At 46.6% G+C, this 18,505-nt stretch overlaps 1 protein-coding gene across 3 annotated transcripts in view; it reads left to right on the forward strand.

Moving 5' to 3' along the window:
• The window catches only part of Ret (ret proto-oncogene), a 51,934-nt gene extending 38,871 nt beyond the window's left edge, over positions 1-13,063 (forward strand). For 2 of the 3 annotated variants that reach the window (XM_008832684.2, XM_029563366.1), the window contains 8 exons: positions 542-649; positions 1,614-1,828; positions 1,917-2,039; positions 3,767-3,837; positions 5,050-5,187; positions 6,961-7,060; positions 9,398-9,545; positions 10,876-13,063. In XM_008832684.2, coding sequence (XP_008830906.1) covers positions 542-649; positions 1,614-1,828; positions 1,917-2,039; positions 3,767-3,837; positions 5,050-5,187; positions 6,961-7,060; positions 9,398-9,545; positions 10,876-11,033 — 1,061 coding nt within the window. In that variant the 3' untranslated portion in view covers positions 11,034-13,063. Of the gene's footprint in view, positions 1-541; positions 650-1,613; positions 1,829-1,916; positions 2,040-3,766; positions 3,838-5,049; positions 5,188-6,960; positions 7,061-9,397; positions 9,650-10,875 lie in introns of those variants that run through there. The other variant, XM_008832685.1, reaches the window with a different exon arrangement.
• The last annotated feature ends 5,442 nt before the right edge of the window (positions 13,064-18,505 follow it).

Consider the following 18,505-nt stretch of genomic DNA (forward strand, 5'->3'; position numbering starts at 1 on the left):
TTTAGATACTTAGTGGGAGTTGGAGCCAACTCTGACCACCCTCAAGACGTGTGTGTTTAGTGGGACTTATTTAAGTTTGATCATTTTTACAGTGTACCAGATGCACTTAGTCACCCAAAAGGAGTGTGGTACTGTTTTCACGCAGAAACTGCAAGCCTGATGTGCTGCCTTAATGCTGGCTCATTGGGGCAGGATCTGAGCATAAGCTCCATGCACACATGTTCCTCCACCATAGCAACATTGGAGATGCCCACAGGGGTTCCCTCCAGTATCAGATAGGATCAGGGAATGGGAGGCCTAGGCTCAGTGTGGAGTCCTCAGATTCTCCAGTTTCTGACCCCATAAGCAGTGTTGGGGGTATAGGCAAGACCTCACATGAGGAGCCTTGACTGGCTGAGTGCTCAGGACCTCCATGTAAACCCAGGCCATGTGCCTATGAGGGAGGTGTTAAGTCTGTTCTCTACTCAACAAGTCAACATGAAGCAACATGAGGTGCTTCCTGGAGCTGTGGGTAACCTGCTTTGTGTGTGCCATGTTTCAGAAAATGCCTCCCCGAGTGAGTTACGAGACCTGCTGTCTGAGTTCAACCTGCTGAAGCAGGTCAACCACCCACATGTCATCAAGTTGTATGGGGCCTGCAGCCAGGATGGTAAGGCTAGCCGTAAGATAAGCTGGGCAACTGCCCAGCACAGGACTGGGATCCCTCTGCCCTTTGCTATCCTTCTCCCATGCTGCTCATTCTCTTTTTGGAAGCCTGAGTTCCTGATTTGACTCCCAGCCTGTAGAATGTCCAACTATGTCCACTGACTTGAGTGGGCACATCTGCCAGAGGCCACTGCTCACAGCACTCCTTGGGCCTGCTGAGGCAGATCTGCCCTGTTGGCATCAATTTTAGGCTGAGCATTTGGGCAGGGAGCTCCAGGAATGGACAATGCATCCTGGGACCCTGTGGACTAATAAGTACCACAGGGGACCCCAACCCCAGCCCTGCATGGAAGGAGCTTTGTCACCATTTCTGATAAGGACAACAGGAAACCACCTTGTGTGTTGGTTTTCCACACTCACTGTGTTGCCAAAGAACATTCATGTATATTCATATGTGTACACGTGTACACACACACGCACACGCAGACACACACAGAAACTGAAAAGGGACCAGGTCTAGGGCTGATTGTAGCCATAGGAGTCATGGAGGGCAGGCAGGAATGGGTGGGGAGATGAACTGGTACAGAGCTGAGCTCAGGTCAAGGCTGAGCTGTCAGATTCGCACAGACCTTCCTGCCTCCATTGGTTCTCCCTCTTCAGCCTACAGGACCAAGGACGGAAGAGGATATAAAATCAGTAGAAAAGCATGATAACCTCCGGAGGAGGTCTTACTGTGCTTGGAGGGAGCTGGTGTCCACATGGTCAGCATAGAGCAGTGGGCAGTTAATCCAGGAATGAGTTGGCCTTCCAGGTCCTCATGTTCCATAGAGCCTTGACTGCTGGCTGCCCAGAGTAGATCTGTGCCTGTCCACTTGCTGCTAGGGTGACAGCCTGCAGCTTCCCCCACCCTACTTGGAGCCTGAGGCTGGCCTGACCCCATGCCCAGGGCTGCCTCTCTCTGTCTCCAGGGCCTCTCCTCCTCATTGTGGAGTACGCCAAGTATGGCTCCCTACGAGGTTTTCTCCGCGACAGCCGCAAGATTGGGCCGGGCTACGTGGGCGGTGGAGGCAGCCGCAATTCCAGCTCCCTAGATCACCCAGATGAGCGGGTGCTGACTATGGGTGACCTCATCTCCTTCGCCTGGCAGATCTCAAGGGGCATGCAGTACTTGGCTGAGATGAAGGTGAGTGTCGGCACTGGGCTGCCCCTCCCGAGCCCAGCTCCCGCCCACCGTGATCAGCCTGAGGCTTCCTTCTGCTTTCTTCCTACAGCTCGTACACCGGGACTTAGCGGCTAGGAACATCCTGGTGGCTGAGGGGCGGAAGATGAAGATTTCTGATTTTGGTTTGTCCCGAGATGTTTATGAAGAAGATTCTTACGTGAAGAGAAGCAAGGTACCTGGCCGAGCGTGTCCTGGTGGGGACCTCTTGAGTGGGACAGTAGGCTCACAGCGATGCTCACGGGATGGGGTGCACCCTCAGAATGTCTGGAGAAGACAAAGTGGAAGTGAACTTGTAGAAGAAGAAACTTCGAGCCCTTGATCTCAAATCCTTCCCCACCCTGGATCCCCGGAGGCCCCATTCAGAGTCTTGTGCGTGTTTTTCCGATCCTGAGGCCCCCAATACTTTTAGTCACAGTCATTTTCCAAGACCACCTAATTCCATAGAAATGGCCCCCTGTCTGCAGTTCCTCTCAATTCTGTAGAGGAAAAGGTCACTGTTTTCAGTTCCGTGTAAACAGCTCTTTGCTCCTAGGAGGGTGAAATGGAATAAACAGCACGATTGCCCTTGTTTACAGATAGGAATTACTGCTTTACACAGGGAGAGCCCCTGGGATCCCCTGGAGAAAATGGGGTCCAGAGATGCATCTCGGGGTCTTGAGAATTTCCTCTGAGTCCAAGCAATAGTGGACATCCGATTCACTAACACCATCCTGTTCCCATGGTAACTGTCTTGCCTTGTCACCTGTCTTAGCTGCTCTCCTGGAACCTCCCACATGACAGCACAGGCAGGAAGCATTCACAGGACTGTTCAGGGCTCACAGGCTTGTTCAAGGGTTCTGATGACCAAGCATGCAAAGCAGTCCCTGCTTGATAAAGGGAGCAGCAGTTACTACCAAAGTACAGCTTGATCTGCATCAGCTTTGCTGTACAGGGTCATGGGCCTTTTGTGTTGCCACATTATGAGGATCGTGTTTGTTTCTTCTGGGGTTTCTGTGGTGACCACAGATCTCAGAACTTCAGAAAAGGGAAGTAGTACCCTGCAGAGAGTGTGGCAGAGCCTTCCTGTACGTATACACACACGCACCTTCCAGGGAGGCCTTGTGTCACAGTGGAGATCACCAGGGCTCCTGGAGCCCCTTGAGAACAGGCTGTGGGCTCCACAGACAGTTCTGTCAGGAGTACATACATCAGTAAGGACATAAGTTGTAAGGAAACATTCAAGCATTAGAAATGACAATAAATGTACATTTTTTAAAAATTGGTTAAGTTCCCAAGACTTACCTATTGAGCCAACCTGGGCAAATGGTAAGAAGAAAAAACAGAAGACTTGCCCATTAAAGCTGTTTATTGTGCTGTTGGAAAGGGTTTGCTAAGTCAGACACCAGCACTGCTGTTCAGGTTCTTATTCAGAGATGCTGGAAAGTTCCTGAAAGAAGGAAACTCAAGCTCTGGCAGGTGAACTTTTTCTTCCCTCAGGGTTTCTCAGAAGAGCCTTGGTGCTGACATTCAGGGTCTCCAGGGTGGAAACACTGGATGTTGGCTTTCCATTATGCATATGCTCTTGGGATACCAGGAAGGATCTTATAGGACAAGTTCTTGACTCCATATTGGGAAACACTGCTCTACCCCACCCCCAGAACCCTTGCAACCACGCCAGAGATGGCTTCTATGGGTTTCTTCTTGCAGTTTCCCAAACTTCTTTGTTGTGACAAGTTGCCCTATGTGGCTGTTAAGGCTACCTGATTCCCAGTAGTGTCTCCACAAAGCCAAAGGTTCAGGCTGGAGCTATGGCCTAGTCAAGTCTGTCCCTAGGACCTCTGGAGGTGAAACTCAAGGAACGTGACTGACCACCTTACAGAATTCAGAGCCATACTAATGCTTTCTTCCACTACCTCCTAGGGCCGGATTCCTGTCAAATGGATGGCAATTGAGTCCCTTTTTGATCACATCTACACCACTCAAAGTGATGTGTAAGTGTAGGCTTTGGATCTTCGGGTGGGGGTTTTAGACCACGATGCCCATTTCTGCAGCTTAACCAGGGAAGACTATTGGGTCCAAAATCCTGTCTGCAATGTCAGCCATCCCCAGTGAGCCCAGGCTAAGAGGCCTTCAGCTCTTCATTCATCAAATGGCTGGGCCCAGGCAGCAAGTCAACCAGCCTCATAGGGCTGGGCAGCCACAGCCCACTTTCCTTCTGTTACTTCACACATCCCTCCTCTACTCTGGACAGGATCTGCAAACCCTTCCCCTCCTGTGGGTTCTGAAAGGAGTTGGGCTCAGAACTGGTACCCTGTGATGTTCACCTGTCCACAGGGTTTCAGGAACTCACTTGAGATGGCCTTGGATGAGTTTGTGTTTCCCAAACTGCTGAAAGGTGGCAGCCCAAACTTGACCTTGCACTCAGGTGGTGAGACATGATTTTTCTCAAGACAAAATACTCTTGTTTCTAAAGTGTTCCATTATCCTGCAGACATGCAGGTCTTGAGTAGTGTGAGCTTTGAAAATGTAGTTCTTTCTTAAGCAGTTTTTCTGATAACATAAAAATTGACAGGAGAATTGGAAAATAAAAGAGAATAAATTTTCTGATAACATAAAAATTGACTTAGAAGAATTGGAAAATAAAAGAAAAATAGAATAAGGAGGCTAAAAGTCACTTGGCTCCTGTGGCCAGTCCCTCTTGCCTACCTTTGGATATCTGTGGTGTACGTATATACACTTTCTATTGCTGAGTGGGCTCACGTGATGTGCTTTACGATATTTATATTTCCACTTTGCAGTAAGTTTTCTCTTACTATTAAATATTTTTCTGTAAAAGTTTTTTTGTTCTAGGACTTTATAAAAAATTTGCAGAAAAGGTAGACATGGTATGCAGGGTACCCTGAGCTCCATTGCTAGACTCCCACCCCTTTAGGTGCCAGCCGTATGTCCTCATTTTGAGGTGTAGCTCCTCCAATGGCAGGAACTTAAGCCTCCCAGGGTTTGGGCCAGGTACGCTGGTAGACCTTACCAGTCCTGTGCTGTACCCACTGGTGCAGCCAGACCCAGGCTGAAATCCCTGCGTGCTGGCCACTTCGGGCACTGGGGGCGGGGGGGGTGTTGGCCTATGAGGTGAGCTGTAGATATCTGGGGGTCTATCAACGATGCCAGGTGAAACTACTCACTGGTCCCCTTGCTCACCACAGGTGGTCCTTTGGGGTCCTACTGTGGGAGATTGTGACTCTGGGGGGCAACCCCTACCCTGGAATTCCTCCTGAACGACTCTTCAACCTTCTGAAGACGGGCCACAGGATGGAGAGGCCAGACAACTGCAGCGAAGAAATGTGAGTGGGCTCTGCTTGCCCAGCTACACTCCAACAGTCGTGCCCCGAGTCCTGGATGGGAGGAGTCACCTGTTCTCTTCCCACTCCTGAGAACCCTGGGCAAGCTGGGTGGTGGGAAGTGACTGGACAGAGGCCTGAGAGACATCCTTGAAAGTGGGAGAGATGCTGGTGTCCCTGACTCTATGGGAACTGGTGGGCTTCCCAGGAAATTCAGAATTGATGGGAGCAGCCCTGATCCTAAAGCCTAATGTAAGACATGAGGAGAGCATGTGCTAGGAAGGTAAGGTGCAGAGATGGGCAGGGAAAGCCTCAGCCTCAGTCCAAGAGCCCCAGAGCCTTTGCACATCACACTAGGCAGCTTAATGTGATGGTCCAGGAGACCAGATAGAAGCAGAAAGGCATCCAAGCTCATAGGCTGGTACATTCATGCCATTATCTGTACCTAGCTGAGAGCAAGGTTAGACATACGAGGGTGGGAAGGTGCCTCCTTGGGCACCTGGGCTGGCAGCCAGCCACCCAACACACACCTGTATCACAGCTCGAGAGCCCTCTGCCAGTCCTGTCTTGGGGGGGAGCAGAGGGTTCAGGACAGAGATACATCTGATAGACGTTTTAAAGCATTTTTCCTGATTTTTGAGAATTCGTATAGGTATATAATGAAATATGATCATGGGTACCCCCCATTCTCAACTCCCATATCCTCCCCAATGTAACCCCTTCCCAGCTTATGTATTTTTTCTATTACTCACTAAGTCCAGTTAGTGCTGCCCATATGTACATAGGCGTGGGGCCATCCACTGCAACATAGGAATCGGATCCTCCAAAAAGAATCTCCCTCTCCCATCAACTATCAACTGCCAGTAACTCCTCATCAAGAGGTGGAGCCTGGCACCATCTCCCCCATCTGAAATTTTGACTGGCTTAATCTTATGCAGGTCTTGTTAGGTCACCACAGCCATGATGAGTTCATGAGCGTGATGGCCATGCCATATCCACATGGCAGCATCTCATGGCATTCCTCCCCATCCTCTGGCTTTTATGTTCTTTCTTCCTCCTCTTCACAATATTCCCTGAGCCTCGGTGATGGTGGTGGTGGTATTGATGTAGACGTCCTGTTTAGGTCTTAGCACTAAGTCTCTTACTCTCAGCACTTTGACCAGTTATATACCTCTCCACTGACTACTGCACACTGTGCAAAGAAGCTGCTCTGACCAAAGCCAAGAGTGGCCCAGATCTATGGGTCCAAGCATAAGTATTTTGAAAACAATTTGACAGCATCAGCATTTAGTAAAATACTAATAGCAGGTTCTACCCTAGGGGCCATGACCTCTCCAACCACAAGCTTTTGACTAGTATTACAGTAGCACGCATGAAATTCTGCTCCTGTGGAGCAGGCCTCAAATCCAGTCAGAAAGTAGTGATACCCAGATGTCTTATTTTGCATCTAAAAGTCTTCAATCAGTTCCTCCTTTTGTATGAGTTTTAAGGACTTCTTACCCAGCCACCATAGTGGGTTCAGGGTCTAAACACTGTCCACCAGTGTCTGTAGTAAGGAAAGGACAAGTCCACCTAGAGAGAAAAGACTGCCAGGAGGCTGGGCCAGGGTCAGCGCTCGAGCCTATGGGTCCTCAGTGAAGTCATGCCCTAGGCCCAGTGAAACTCGGAGTTGCCAGCAGTGCAGAATCAGCCTTGAGAGTGGAGACACAGCCCCATAGACCCATGCTGAGTGTGGTGGCCCTGATGGGTCATCACCCTGCCTGTGACTCCCTCCAGGTACCGACTGATGCTGCAATGCTGGAAGCAGGAACCAGACAAGAGGCCAGTATTCGCTGACATCAGCAAGGACCTGGAGAAGATGATGGTCAAGAGCAGAGTGAGTCCCAGGGTCTAGATAGGATCACCTGGGGTGGGGGGGATACTCTGTGTTCCCACTGAGGAGCCAGAGGAAGACGGCTATGCTGTCCCATAGGGTGGGCAGCTGATGAAACCCTGCTCCTCAAGACAGTCCCCGGGGACTTCCTTTAAAATATGAAGAAATCTCAGTTTCTAGCTTGTCACTTGGCAAGAGCCTCTCCACAGGCAATCAGTGGGGAATATTTCAGAGCCAAAGGTGATCCTTTGTAATAATGGACTAGAACATCAGAAGGTAGAATGGAGGCAGGCGTCTAACAACATTTGCTCTGAAGGCCTGGGGTGGGCAGTGACTGCAGAGTGGCTGGGACTCTGGCACCCAGGAGTGCTGAGGGCCCTCATCAGGGACTCCTTGTGTCCATGACAAGAGGCCAGTATTCACTGACATCAGCAAGGACCTGGAGAAGATGATGATCAAGAACAGAGTGAGTCCCAGGGTTAGGAGTCCTGGCATGCTGGATCTTCAGAATTTTAAGAGATTTATGTTAAGTTTCTTAGTTTTTGTTAACTGCTCAATTAGAATTCCAAAGCCCAATGTGGGCCAAGCAAACCATGCCTGAGGGAGAGGGGTGACTAGAAAGATGGCTCAGCAATTAAGAACACTGACTGTTCTTGTAAAGGACCCAGGTTCAGTTCTTAGCATCTATATGGTGACTAACAAACTCCAGTTTGAGGGGATCCGATGCTTTCTTCTGGCCTTCATGGGCTTTGTATGTAATGGGTGCACTTGCATACATCAAAACACTCACATAAAATTAAAAAAAAAAAAGACATGGTGGTACATGCCTTTAATCCCAGCACTCAGAAGTCAGAGGCAGACAGATTCTTCTGAAACTGAGGCCAATCTGATCTCCATAACAAGTTCCAGGCCAGCTGGGGCAACAGGGAGACCCCATCTCAAAAACAAACTATTCATATTGTTTGTTTAGTCTTGAATGCTAGCAAGGCAGGTAAACATGACCCACCAGCCACCCCCATTCACACTATTTCCATAGACGCTGGCACATTCACTAAAATCCTTTCAGAATCTAAAAGCAAGGTGTACAATCTCCACCCCCTGTAATATAACTTAGCAGTTTGGGGAGCTGGGGCGATGACTTAGTGGGTAAGAGCCCTTGCACAAGCATGAGGTCCTGAGTTCAGATCTTAGCACCCATATTAAAAGGCCAACATGGCCATGCACACGCATGTAACCCCAACTCTGTGGAGAACAGAGACAGGTGGATTGGTGGGACTTGCTGGGCACCAGCCTAGCTCCAGATTTAGTGAGAAACCATCTCTCGGGGGAATAAGGGATTGATAGAGTGCATCATCCTCTGGTGTCGCTCACACATCCACACACAGATGCCTGCGTATACCACATTCACATACATACATACACACTCAATACAAAAAATTAAAATAAAAAATAAACACTTAGCCTATTGAGTACAGGGTTGTCCTGAATAGAAAGGGTAATAGATACCAAAATAACTTCTAAAGCAGTGTTGAGAAACTGGGACAAGGCCAGGACTTCCTACACAGTTAAACTGTGCAGTGTAAGGAGCAGGTACCTGACCGTCACCATGTCTGGGAGCTGGTGCTTCAGGTGCTATGTGCAGACATGAGACACCAAGGCATTTCTTTCTTTCAGGAAGCAGTCTATTGTGCTAGCATCTGGCTCCGTGAGATCGTTCTCAAAAAGCGGAGCCTTGAACAAAGACCTAACCTTTTAAACCCTCTGTTGGTTTCCCTTTACAGTTCAGAGTTTTTTGCTTTGGGTTTGTTTTGTCTCTCATGTATGGTAGCACACGTACCCTGATTGGATGCTCCATGATATACAAGGTCATGACCTAAAGAACTGTGTGTACCATGCACTCAGGCACAGACCTCGCTACCTTCCTTTTTCTTTGTTCTGGGGAGTCCCTACCATTCTGGAACGTGCAGCAGTGCCCTGGCATAATACTCTGTAGGGAGCAGAGGTCTTGGGAAGGAAACTGGAAAGCATCCACTGGATTGACACTGCCAGTTGGTACACTCTGCCTCTGCGGGAGTAATGTCACCACAGTGAGCGCTCTCATGCCTAAAAAATTGCAAGCAAGCTATTTCCCTAGCCCTCTGCTCCTAGTTGGATGAGGCAACCCAGTGCTGTACCTCAGTGCTGCCGTCCTCCCAGATGAAGAGCTTTGGTCTTACAGAGGTCAAAAACCAGTATAGGGTGGTGACACAGCCAGAACTCCACCTTACGAGCATCAAGGGGCCTTAAGTGTGTCCAGGAGTGCCCCAGAGCTGGAGGTGACTGGCAATCTCTCTTTTCCAGGACTACTTGGACCTGGCTGCATCCACTCCATCTGATTCACTGCTTTATGATGATGGCCTCTCGGAAGAGGAGACACCCCTGGTGGACTGTAACAATGCTCCCCTCCCGCGCTCTCTCCCTTCCACATGGATTGAAAACAAACTCTATGGTAGAATTTCACATGCATTTACTAGATTCTAGCAACGCTGTCCCCTTCTGCACTATCCCAACTCTCTGTAATGCTTTTTAAGAATGTTTCTGATCCGAACAAAACCAAAGCCTACTCTGAACCCTTTTGTTTGTAAATATCTGACTTTGCATCCAGTTTACATTCAGGCATTTTGCAACTATGTCTTTCTAAAAGGATGTGAAAATAAGTGTCAATACCACACAGCCCAGCAACTTCAGATGACACAGGAAAAGCAGATCAAAGCAGATTTCTCAGGGGACATTGAGAAAATTATGTCATTTCCAGAATGGAAACCAAGTCAGGCTACTCCTGACTTCATTACATAGATAAATTTACTTGATCTGGGGAGGGATTGAATTTACAAAGGGGCACCTCGCATATATTGGAGTGAGAACATAGTTAGGGGACCCCTGGGCTATTGCTGGGCTGGTGAGTGCCTCACGGAGGCCACCTGTACCCTATTCCCAGCCACTTGTCCACCGTTAGGCAGTGTGGTAGCAGGGAACCAGCTAGGCCCTAGGCAGATACACCCAGATTGCTGTTTTCACATCCTTTGTATTCCCACCCCCATTATGATGGTTGTCACTTATGAAGCCAGTGCTAAACACTGAGCCAATGCTTCTGAAAGTACGTAGTCTGTGGTGCTGTGGCCTTGCAATGGACAGTAAATATGGTTCTTGCCAAAACTCCTCCTTTGTCTCGGATTAAATACTTGAAATTTTTTCTGCTTCCTAATTTCATCATCCATCCTTTTGAAATCTTGGCGTTTCCAGCACTTTTCAAGCTAAGATGGTTCTTTCTGCATGCTTCCTGAGTCACGGGTCCAGCGCTACATGCTGTAAGTGCTGATGATGCTGCAGGGCAGCCCATGTGCGCCCTCCATGGGAAAGGAAGCCCCCCTCCTCCGTTGTAGCTGGGACAGCAGACAAGCAGGCTCCTTTACGTTTCTTAGAAAACATTCGTTCCCACTACAGGAAGCCATTTAGTACAGCCATTTGCTGATGCTTTACACAGCCCTAGGAAACTGGTTAAGCGGTTCAACAGATAAATGTCAGATTTGAGAGTCTAATGCTCATAGAAGTTAAGATTGGTAGTGTGTGATAAATTACATTAACCAGGAGAGAGTGTGTGATATTTCCCATAAGTAGAACAGTGTTTGGGAAACCTGGGATGCAAAACCATTCATGTAATTGGCACAGAAAGCACAAGTTTGGTTTAACCATCAAAGGGAGTTTTGCCAAGGCCTTACTGTCTGCACATGAAGTTTGAGTTCTTCAGTGCAGAACAAATTATCTGTTTTCATTTTTAGGCATGTCAGACCCGAACTGGCCTGGAGAGAGTCCTGTACCACTCACGAGAGCCGATGGCACTAGCACTGGGTTCCCACGATATGCAAATGATAGTGTATATGCTAACTGGATGGTTTCACCCTCAGCGGCAAAATTAATGGACACATTTGATAGTTAACATTTGTTTGTGAAAGGTAACGGACTCCCAAGGGGGAAGAAACATGCCAAGAGCACCAAGTCCACCAGTCCCTTTGTGCACATGACACTGGCCAAGTCCCGCTCCCAGGTGGCAGACTTGTTCTCTGTAGTTTGTTTTAATTGGTTTCCAAAGAGGTTTTACTCCCAATAGCCAGTGATCTTCCCTTCTAGCATCCCTGCCCCGCTGGATGGGGTGCTCTGAGTCTCACTGGTAAACACCCTTTCCCTTTAGTATTGAGTAGCACCCGGTTGGTCTCTACCCATTGGTAACCACCACATGCTCTGTCTTCACATGTGTGGGTCTGCCATTCACAACTTGTGTAAGAAATTGTACCTGAATTGTTCGATTTTTTTTATGGTTGCCACTACCAAACATGCAAAAAGGTTTAAACATGAAGCACATATACAAACAAAACTAAACAGTTGAAAAACTGGCCAGAATGACCTGTTCTTGCTTAGACTGAGAACCCAATAGAGCCAGGGCTAGAGGGGAGAAGGGGATCTCAGGGCTGTCCTCCACTCAACATTAGAGATCCCAAGAATCATTTTTTAAAAACCATGCAGCCTTTTCTTAGGAAAACATTTCATTTTTATCATGATGAAATGGCTCTTAGATTTAGCACAATGAAGAGATTAGATGTTGCCCTTGTTAACTTACAAGGCAGCTTGAGAGAGGAGGCCCACAGGACATACTTTCCCCACTGGGCTCTCACACGTCAATACTGAGTGTCCACTAACCAGAACATGACAAAGAAAAATGGTGTTTGGAGTGGAGTGGCCTCCAGGCCCAGAACTCCTGGGAGGAGAGGCCTTGACCCCCAAATCCCCCCGACCACTGTCCTGTCACCATGGTGTGCTCATCTTCTGCATCAGGACAGGTGGGTTTGTCTCACTTTAATTGGTATCTTGTCAGCTCAGCCTAAAGGGCCAGTTTAGCTCGTTCAGGTAAGAAGTAGCCTTGAGGTGAAAAGACAAGGTTTTGGCTCTTATAGAGCTTGCGTGAAAGGCACACAGATGAGCTCTTCCTGTGTTTGTCATTTAATGCTGCTATGGCAGAGTGTTTTGATTTCTTCAGTTCTGACCACGACTCATAAGTAAGCTTGTCTTTCTGCACTGGTGCGCAGACCCTCCATACTCCTAGGTTTTGTAGGGGCGGCTCTTGGAAGTCCCAGCAGCTCTTCTGGCTACCTCGGGACGTCACTTCACAGGAAAGGGTCATATTACCAAACACTGCCTGGTTGTCAGACTTAAAGCACTGTGATAGAACTTTTAAATAGTCTCAGTAAAATACTATATTTTATGGGCATTTCACAAAAACAGTAAAATTATGAGGTTTTATGTGGCTAAGAATGTTTAGATAAGTGTACCAGACAGAAGCTTATAGAATGTGTGTGATACCCAGACAGAAAGAGGAAAATGCTTATTTAGGCAAGTAACGTGGCTTTAGTTTGGGCCATTTTTTTCCCAGATACACTGTGATAAGTTCTTTTATAAATATCTCTAGTCATGATATACTTTTGTTTTTCAGATGTGCTTACTGATAGTTTTATTAAATGCAGAAATAAGGATAAACTCATATTATTAAACACGTCTACAACAGTAAGTGTAAATCGCTACAGCAGGTTTGCTCTCGTGGGACGAGAGCTCCAAGTCGAAATAGCTGGGCCATTTGTGGGGAATTAGCACTTAGCTAATAACCATTTATCTGTCTGTTCCTGAAATACAGAAGTACCCATACTTGTTAGTCCTATCAAAGTTTTCATATACATATATACAGAAATTACCAAGTATTAAACATTACTAAGTATTAAGTAGCTGTCAGCTGTTAAAATTTGTAAAATCCATTTAAGAAAGGTTATTAAACCATACCGTGTTCATTTGTTTTTGTAATCAAGGTGACTAAGGAAAATAATTTCAGTTGTGTAAATAAAATCATGTATCATCAAATGTGTAAATTTTTTTCCTTTCTCTTTAACTTTCTAGTTGGAAACTTGAGGTCTCTGATTTTGTTTCTGCACACAATTAAAATGTCGCAAGGAAATCTGTCATAGTAGTCATAGGAGAGCAATAGGGATGGTGGACCAGTGGTTCTTGATAATGTTTCTGATGTGTCTTGTACAATATTCAGATGATTTGCCTAACCCCGACATTCTAGGACTTCCTGCAGGCAACTTTCCTTAGAACAAAGCTGTGGCTGGTGTTGAGTTCATGCATTCACTGTTCTCTAGAAATTCTTTGCTAATTTCTTGAAATTTGAAAGAATATATTTTACTGACTATTCAATAATAATCTCTGTTATTAGAATTGAAAACGCTCATAGTCATCAGCAAAAGTCCCACAGAGTCGGAGGAAAATTGTCCTCTGCCACTTATGAAGCTTAGTATGCCTGCCACTTAGGTCATATCCTAGGTGCTTCTTGGGATCCCATGAGCTCCTCAAACCCCCACTGGTACCTTCATCCTGGTCCATGCAAATAGCAATTGTTAGCAACACCAGTCTCATCTATGACATTGTGTGTTGGGTGCTAAGGGCCTGTGGCATTTCTACTGCACACACGTGTATACTCACAGGATTTACATAGATCACTCAACAACTGCCCCACCCTTCAAGGCCAAGCTCCAAGCCCCCTCTACATCTGTTTCCTTTAATCTAGACCACGAAAGCTGGAAGTAAATAAATACAATGCTAAGCTTCAAAGGTGGCTCAGGGCAACATTTTACACCAGTGTGTTGACAAAAGCTAGTCTCTTTTTCAAGAGCATAAACTTCGTGAGTGTTTGTGTGTGTGTGTGTGTGTGTGTGTGTTGTACTTTTTTTGTAAACAAACAATACCCACTGGGGCTGGAGAGATGGCTCAGCATTTCCCATCACTAACTGCTCTTACAGAGGACCTGGGTTCAATTCCCAGCACACACGGGTAATAACAACCATCCATAACTCCAGTTCCAGGGGATCCAATGCACTCTTCTGACCTCACAGGCATTGCACGACAGGGGTGCACTTACATACGTGCAGACAATATACTCACACACATAAAATAAAAATAATAAAATACTTTTTAAAAATACCCACAAACTTCCATGAAGGATTTTTTTTTCTGTCATATCCTGCTATGTGGCCAGCTTATTTCATAATGGAGATATCTGAGAGCAAGTCTTAGGTAAATGCTTTATGTATAAAAAGAAAAGTTGAAGAGGAAGCATACTTTGCACTTGTGTGAAGAAAGTGCGCCCCCCCCCCCAAGCAGACAGAACTGTTCCTCTCCTTCCTTCAAGCACACTCACATAGCATACATAGCTGTCCCTGCCGCTAGAGGGCTGGTCCAGGAAGGCTTAGGACATCCATCCCTACCTCTGTGGCCACAGGCAAGATGTGTGAGAGAGGAGGAACACTAGCAGCAGGGGTCTGTGTCCACTCCACTGTGGAGATGGACCAGCATGGCCTCTGCTCTTAGTCCACACAGAAAGTCCCTTTCCTGTTGTTCATGGCATCAGCTTACCTGGAGCTTCCTCATGTCACTGGTCACTGGGGTACTGGGATACACAGGACGGCTCATCTTAGGTAAGATACGTGTATATGTATATGTATGTATGGTTGCTTATGATTTATTTAGGCATGTTGCCATGGCCTATAGCAAGGGCAGAGGGTGACCATCTCAAGCTGAGGGTAAGCTTCCATGTTCTTTGTGAACATCCAAAAAAAAAAAACAGTTCATCTTTGTGACTGTGGCTTTCTGTGTTGTGTCAAGTGACAAGATGTTTTTGTAGGTATCTTGGGAATGTGTTAAATCACAGGACCTGGCCAACTTAGATCTCAACTGAAGCCCAGGCAGGGGAAACTTGACAGGGACACATCTTGTTGTGGTGGCATTGTGAGGAACTGAGCCTAGCAATGTGGACGAAACCCATAGCCTGAGACCATCTCAGGCACTGAGAAATCCCTCCTGCACCAGGGTATATGATCAGATGACAGCAATTCCAGTTGAAAATAAGTGTTAGTAAACAAGGTAAGTGCATTCCAGAGCTTACGTATATTAACTGTTTTTTTGGTTTTGAAATAGAAACAATTTTGGTATTTTATAATGGAGATATCTACCCTGAAAACTGTCAACTTCATGAATAAAAATACTAAAGTCAGCGTAAGTGAGTGCTTCATCTTTGTCACTGATGGACATAGGACCAGAGCAACTATGTTGTCTTTGGTTGTTCACATCCCACCAGCACCCCAATCTCTTTGTGGAGAAAGGAATTACCAGGGTTTAGAAGAGTCTGATCCATGTGCAGGGAATACATAATACAGCTGCATGTGCTGCCTAAGGCCTGAGACCTTGACCAGAGGTCTGTAGGAGACAGCTGGTGCCTGCATCATAGCCCTGTTGTGGGGCCCGCTCTTCCACCAAGGCATGTGGCTTCCTGTACGTTGGGCTGCTTCTGTGAGTTTCAAAGAACTTGAGAAATCTTCTGGAGACTCCATGGCCACACAGTCTGGTAAGGTGAAAAAATTTGAATTCCTCCTCAGAACAATAAGGTAGAGCAGCAGACCAAGGGTTTGAAGAATTTCATCCGTTTCTGGAAAGAAAAGTGAGGTTATAGACAGTGATTTATTTATTTTATTTTTTTGGTCTTTTTGAGACAGGGTCTCCCTGTAGCCCCAGCTGTCCTGGAACTCACTATGTAGACCAGGCTGGCCTTGAACTCAGAGATCCGCCTGCCTTTGCCTCCCAAGTGCTGGGATTAAAGGCGTGTACCACCATGCCCAGCCTAGAAAGTGATTTTTTAAGAATAGGAACACCAGGGGCTGGAGAAATAGCTCAGCAGTTAAGAGCACTGGCTGCTCTTGCAGAGGACCCGGGTTCAAATCCAGCACCCACATGACAGCTAACAACCATCCGTAACTCCAGTTCCGGAGGATCCTGTTATAAATTAGAATTCAGAAAAGAACGGAGAAAGGACCAGTGCCAGACTTCCAACAGATCAAGACTGTTTATTTCCATACGGTGAGGGGCAGCAGCTTTTCAGCAGGATGCAGCCTACTGCAAGGTGGTGAATGGAGTGGGAGGTTTATAGAGAGGTTTGAGAGTGGGGAAGGTGACATAGTGAATGGGGGGGCCGGTTGCAGGTCAGGGTTTTTCTTCCAAGCCTATGGCCTTGCTTTCCTGGAACTGCTTACTCAAGCCAGATGGCCTATCTTGAGAAACAAGCTGTCTCAACAAACAGTTCTTTCTGGGTTGTGGTTGACCAATGTGGGTTGGGCAAGGCTACCAAGTAGTCTCAGAAGACTTATGGCCTTCAGTGATGAGACATTCCATCAGATCTGACACCCTCTTCTGACCTCCGCAGGCATTGCACAACACAGGTGCACTTGTATACATTCAGGCAATAAATACATTCCTACACAAAGATTTAAAAAAAAAAAGAATAGGAACCCTAATCCAAGCACTTGGGAGACAGACAAGATCTCAGCAGTTTGGGGGCTACAGTGTAAGACTCTGTCTCAAGAAAAGGAAGGACTTAGAATGGAAAAATTCAAGCTATTTAGAAGATACTCACTGAAATAAGTAGAGGAGGGGCTGGAGAGATGGCTCAGTGGTTAAGAACACTGGTTCTTGTAGAAGACCCAAGTTCGAATCCCAGCACCCATATGGCAGCTAACAACTGTAACTTTAGTACCATGCAGGCATTGCATGATACGGCTGCACCTAACTACATGCAGGCAATACAGGCATACACATAAAATAAAAATAATTTTTAAAAGTGGAGGAAGTACTGTAAGGAACTGTATTTTTTAAGAGACAACCAAGCAATCACCCTGTAATAGATTCCTGTTATCTGCAAGAGATGCATTCCAAGCCACCCAGTGGATACCCGACACCATCCCGATACCATCAATAGTACCAGGTATTGCATATCTGATAACTGGAATAGCTACAAGTGACTAATAAATGGATAGCGTATACACAACATACATATAAGGTAAAAGGGAAGGTTTACTTCTTGGGCAAGATGGAACATGCTCAGATGGCAGGAGATATCATGGTACCCAGAACAGAGTCTGATTTAAAACTTATGGCTTTAATTTAATTTTTCCACGCTACAGTTGATCATGGGGAACTAACCATGGAAAGTAGAGCCCAGGTGGGGGATTACTGTGATCTTTAACTTTGTAGAGATAAAGGGTAACTAACCACATGAGAGGAAGCAGAGCTATTTATTGTGCGCCTACTGCAAGACAGCGTTTCATGTCATCTTTTTCATTTAATTTTTGTGAATTTCATACAGTGTATTTTGATCATATTTAGATGCCCTTCCCTATCTGCACCCCCACCTTAACATCCCCTCTCCTGTTTCATGTACTCCGTTACATATATAATACCTACCAGGTAAAATTTGTGTCCCCAAATGCCCATTGGTGTGAGTCTATCCATGTTACTTTCTTAGGGTATTTTTGAGACAGGGTCTCCCTATAGCCCTAGCAGGCCTGAAACTCGCTATATAGACCAGGCTGGCCTCAATCTCGCAGAGATCTGCCTGCCTCTGCCTCCTGGATGCTGGAATTAAAGGTGTGGGTCACCATGCCTGGCCCTCCATGTCACTTGTTGACAGAGACTTACAAACAGCAGGGGTTTAGGAAAGCCTCACAGTGGGAAAGCATGGTGTGAAGGCATGGGTGTGCTGTTACTAGAGGTTTGTGACAGGGAAGCTGCAGGCGGGCTAACTACAAACAAGACAGCCTTATGTTACTGATTTAAGGAACGTGACCTTTTCTGGTTTGGTTCTAAGTTAGGAATAGGGAAAAACAACTAGGGAAACTGACAGTTACTGACCAACTCCTGATCATCCCAGGCCAGTGGCTATGGAGACTGGTTTGGTGTTCCTGGACTGGTCACTGCCAAGGTAGTGATCAGACTGCTTCCATCACAAGTGGTCTGGACCTGGTCTAGAGCTCAGTTTTGGTTCTCTTTTTTGCTCATTTTCTTGCTCCTTGAGCAATTCAAATAGGTATAGAAATCTAGATCTTCGTGCCCTTGGGTCATTTAGCCCTATCCATGCTCAGCTGTATTGGGAGATTGTGATTTTTTTTTTTTTTTTTGGTTGCACCTTTAATAACAGAATCAATACAACTGAAAACAGCCCTTGTGAGATGCTTTGAACCAAGAACAATTGACTAGCCCCATGCAAAACAAATTCCACACAGGTCATGAGCATCTTACCTTAGAGCCAATGGCTTTGATTCACAGTGACATGTGCTACCTTCCTGTCCTAGTTTGTCTCTCCATTGCTGTGACAAAACACTCTGACCACAACCAACTTGGGGAGGAAAGGGTTTATTTTATCTTACATCTCCTGGGTCACAGTTTATCAGGGAGCCCAAGATAGGAACTCAAAGCAGGAACCTGGAGGCAGGAGCTGGAGCACAGACCATGGAGGAGTGCTGCTTACTGGCTTGTTCCCCT

Source organism: Nannospalax galili, unplaced genomic scaffold (genome assembly GCF_000622305.1).
Source record: "Nannospalax galili isolate Female #2095 unplaced genomic scaffold, S.galili_v1.0 scaffold1036, whole genome shotgun sequence".
Classification (NCBI taxonomy): domain Eukaryota; kingdom Metazoa; phylum Chordata; class Mammalia; order Rodentia; family Spalacidae; genus Nannospalax; species Nannospalax galili.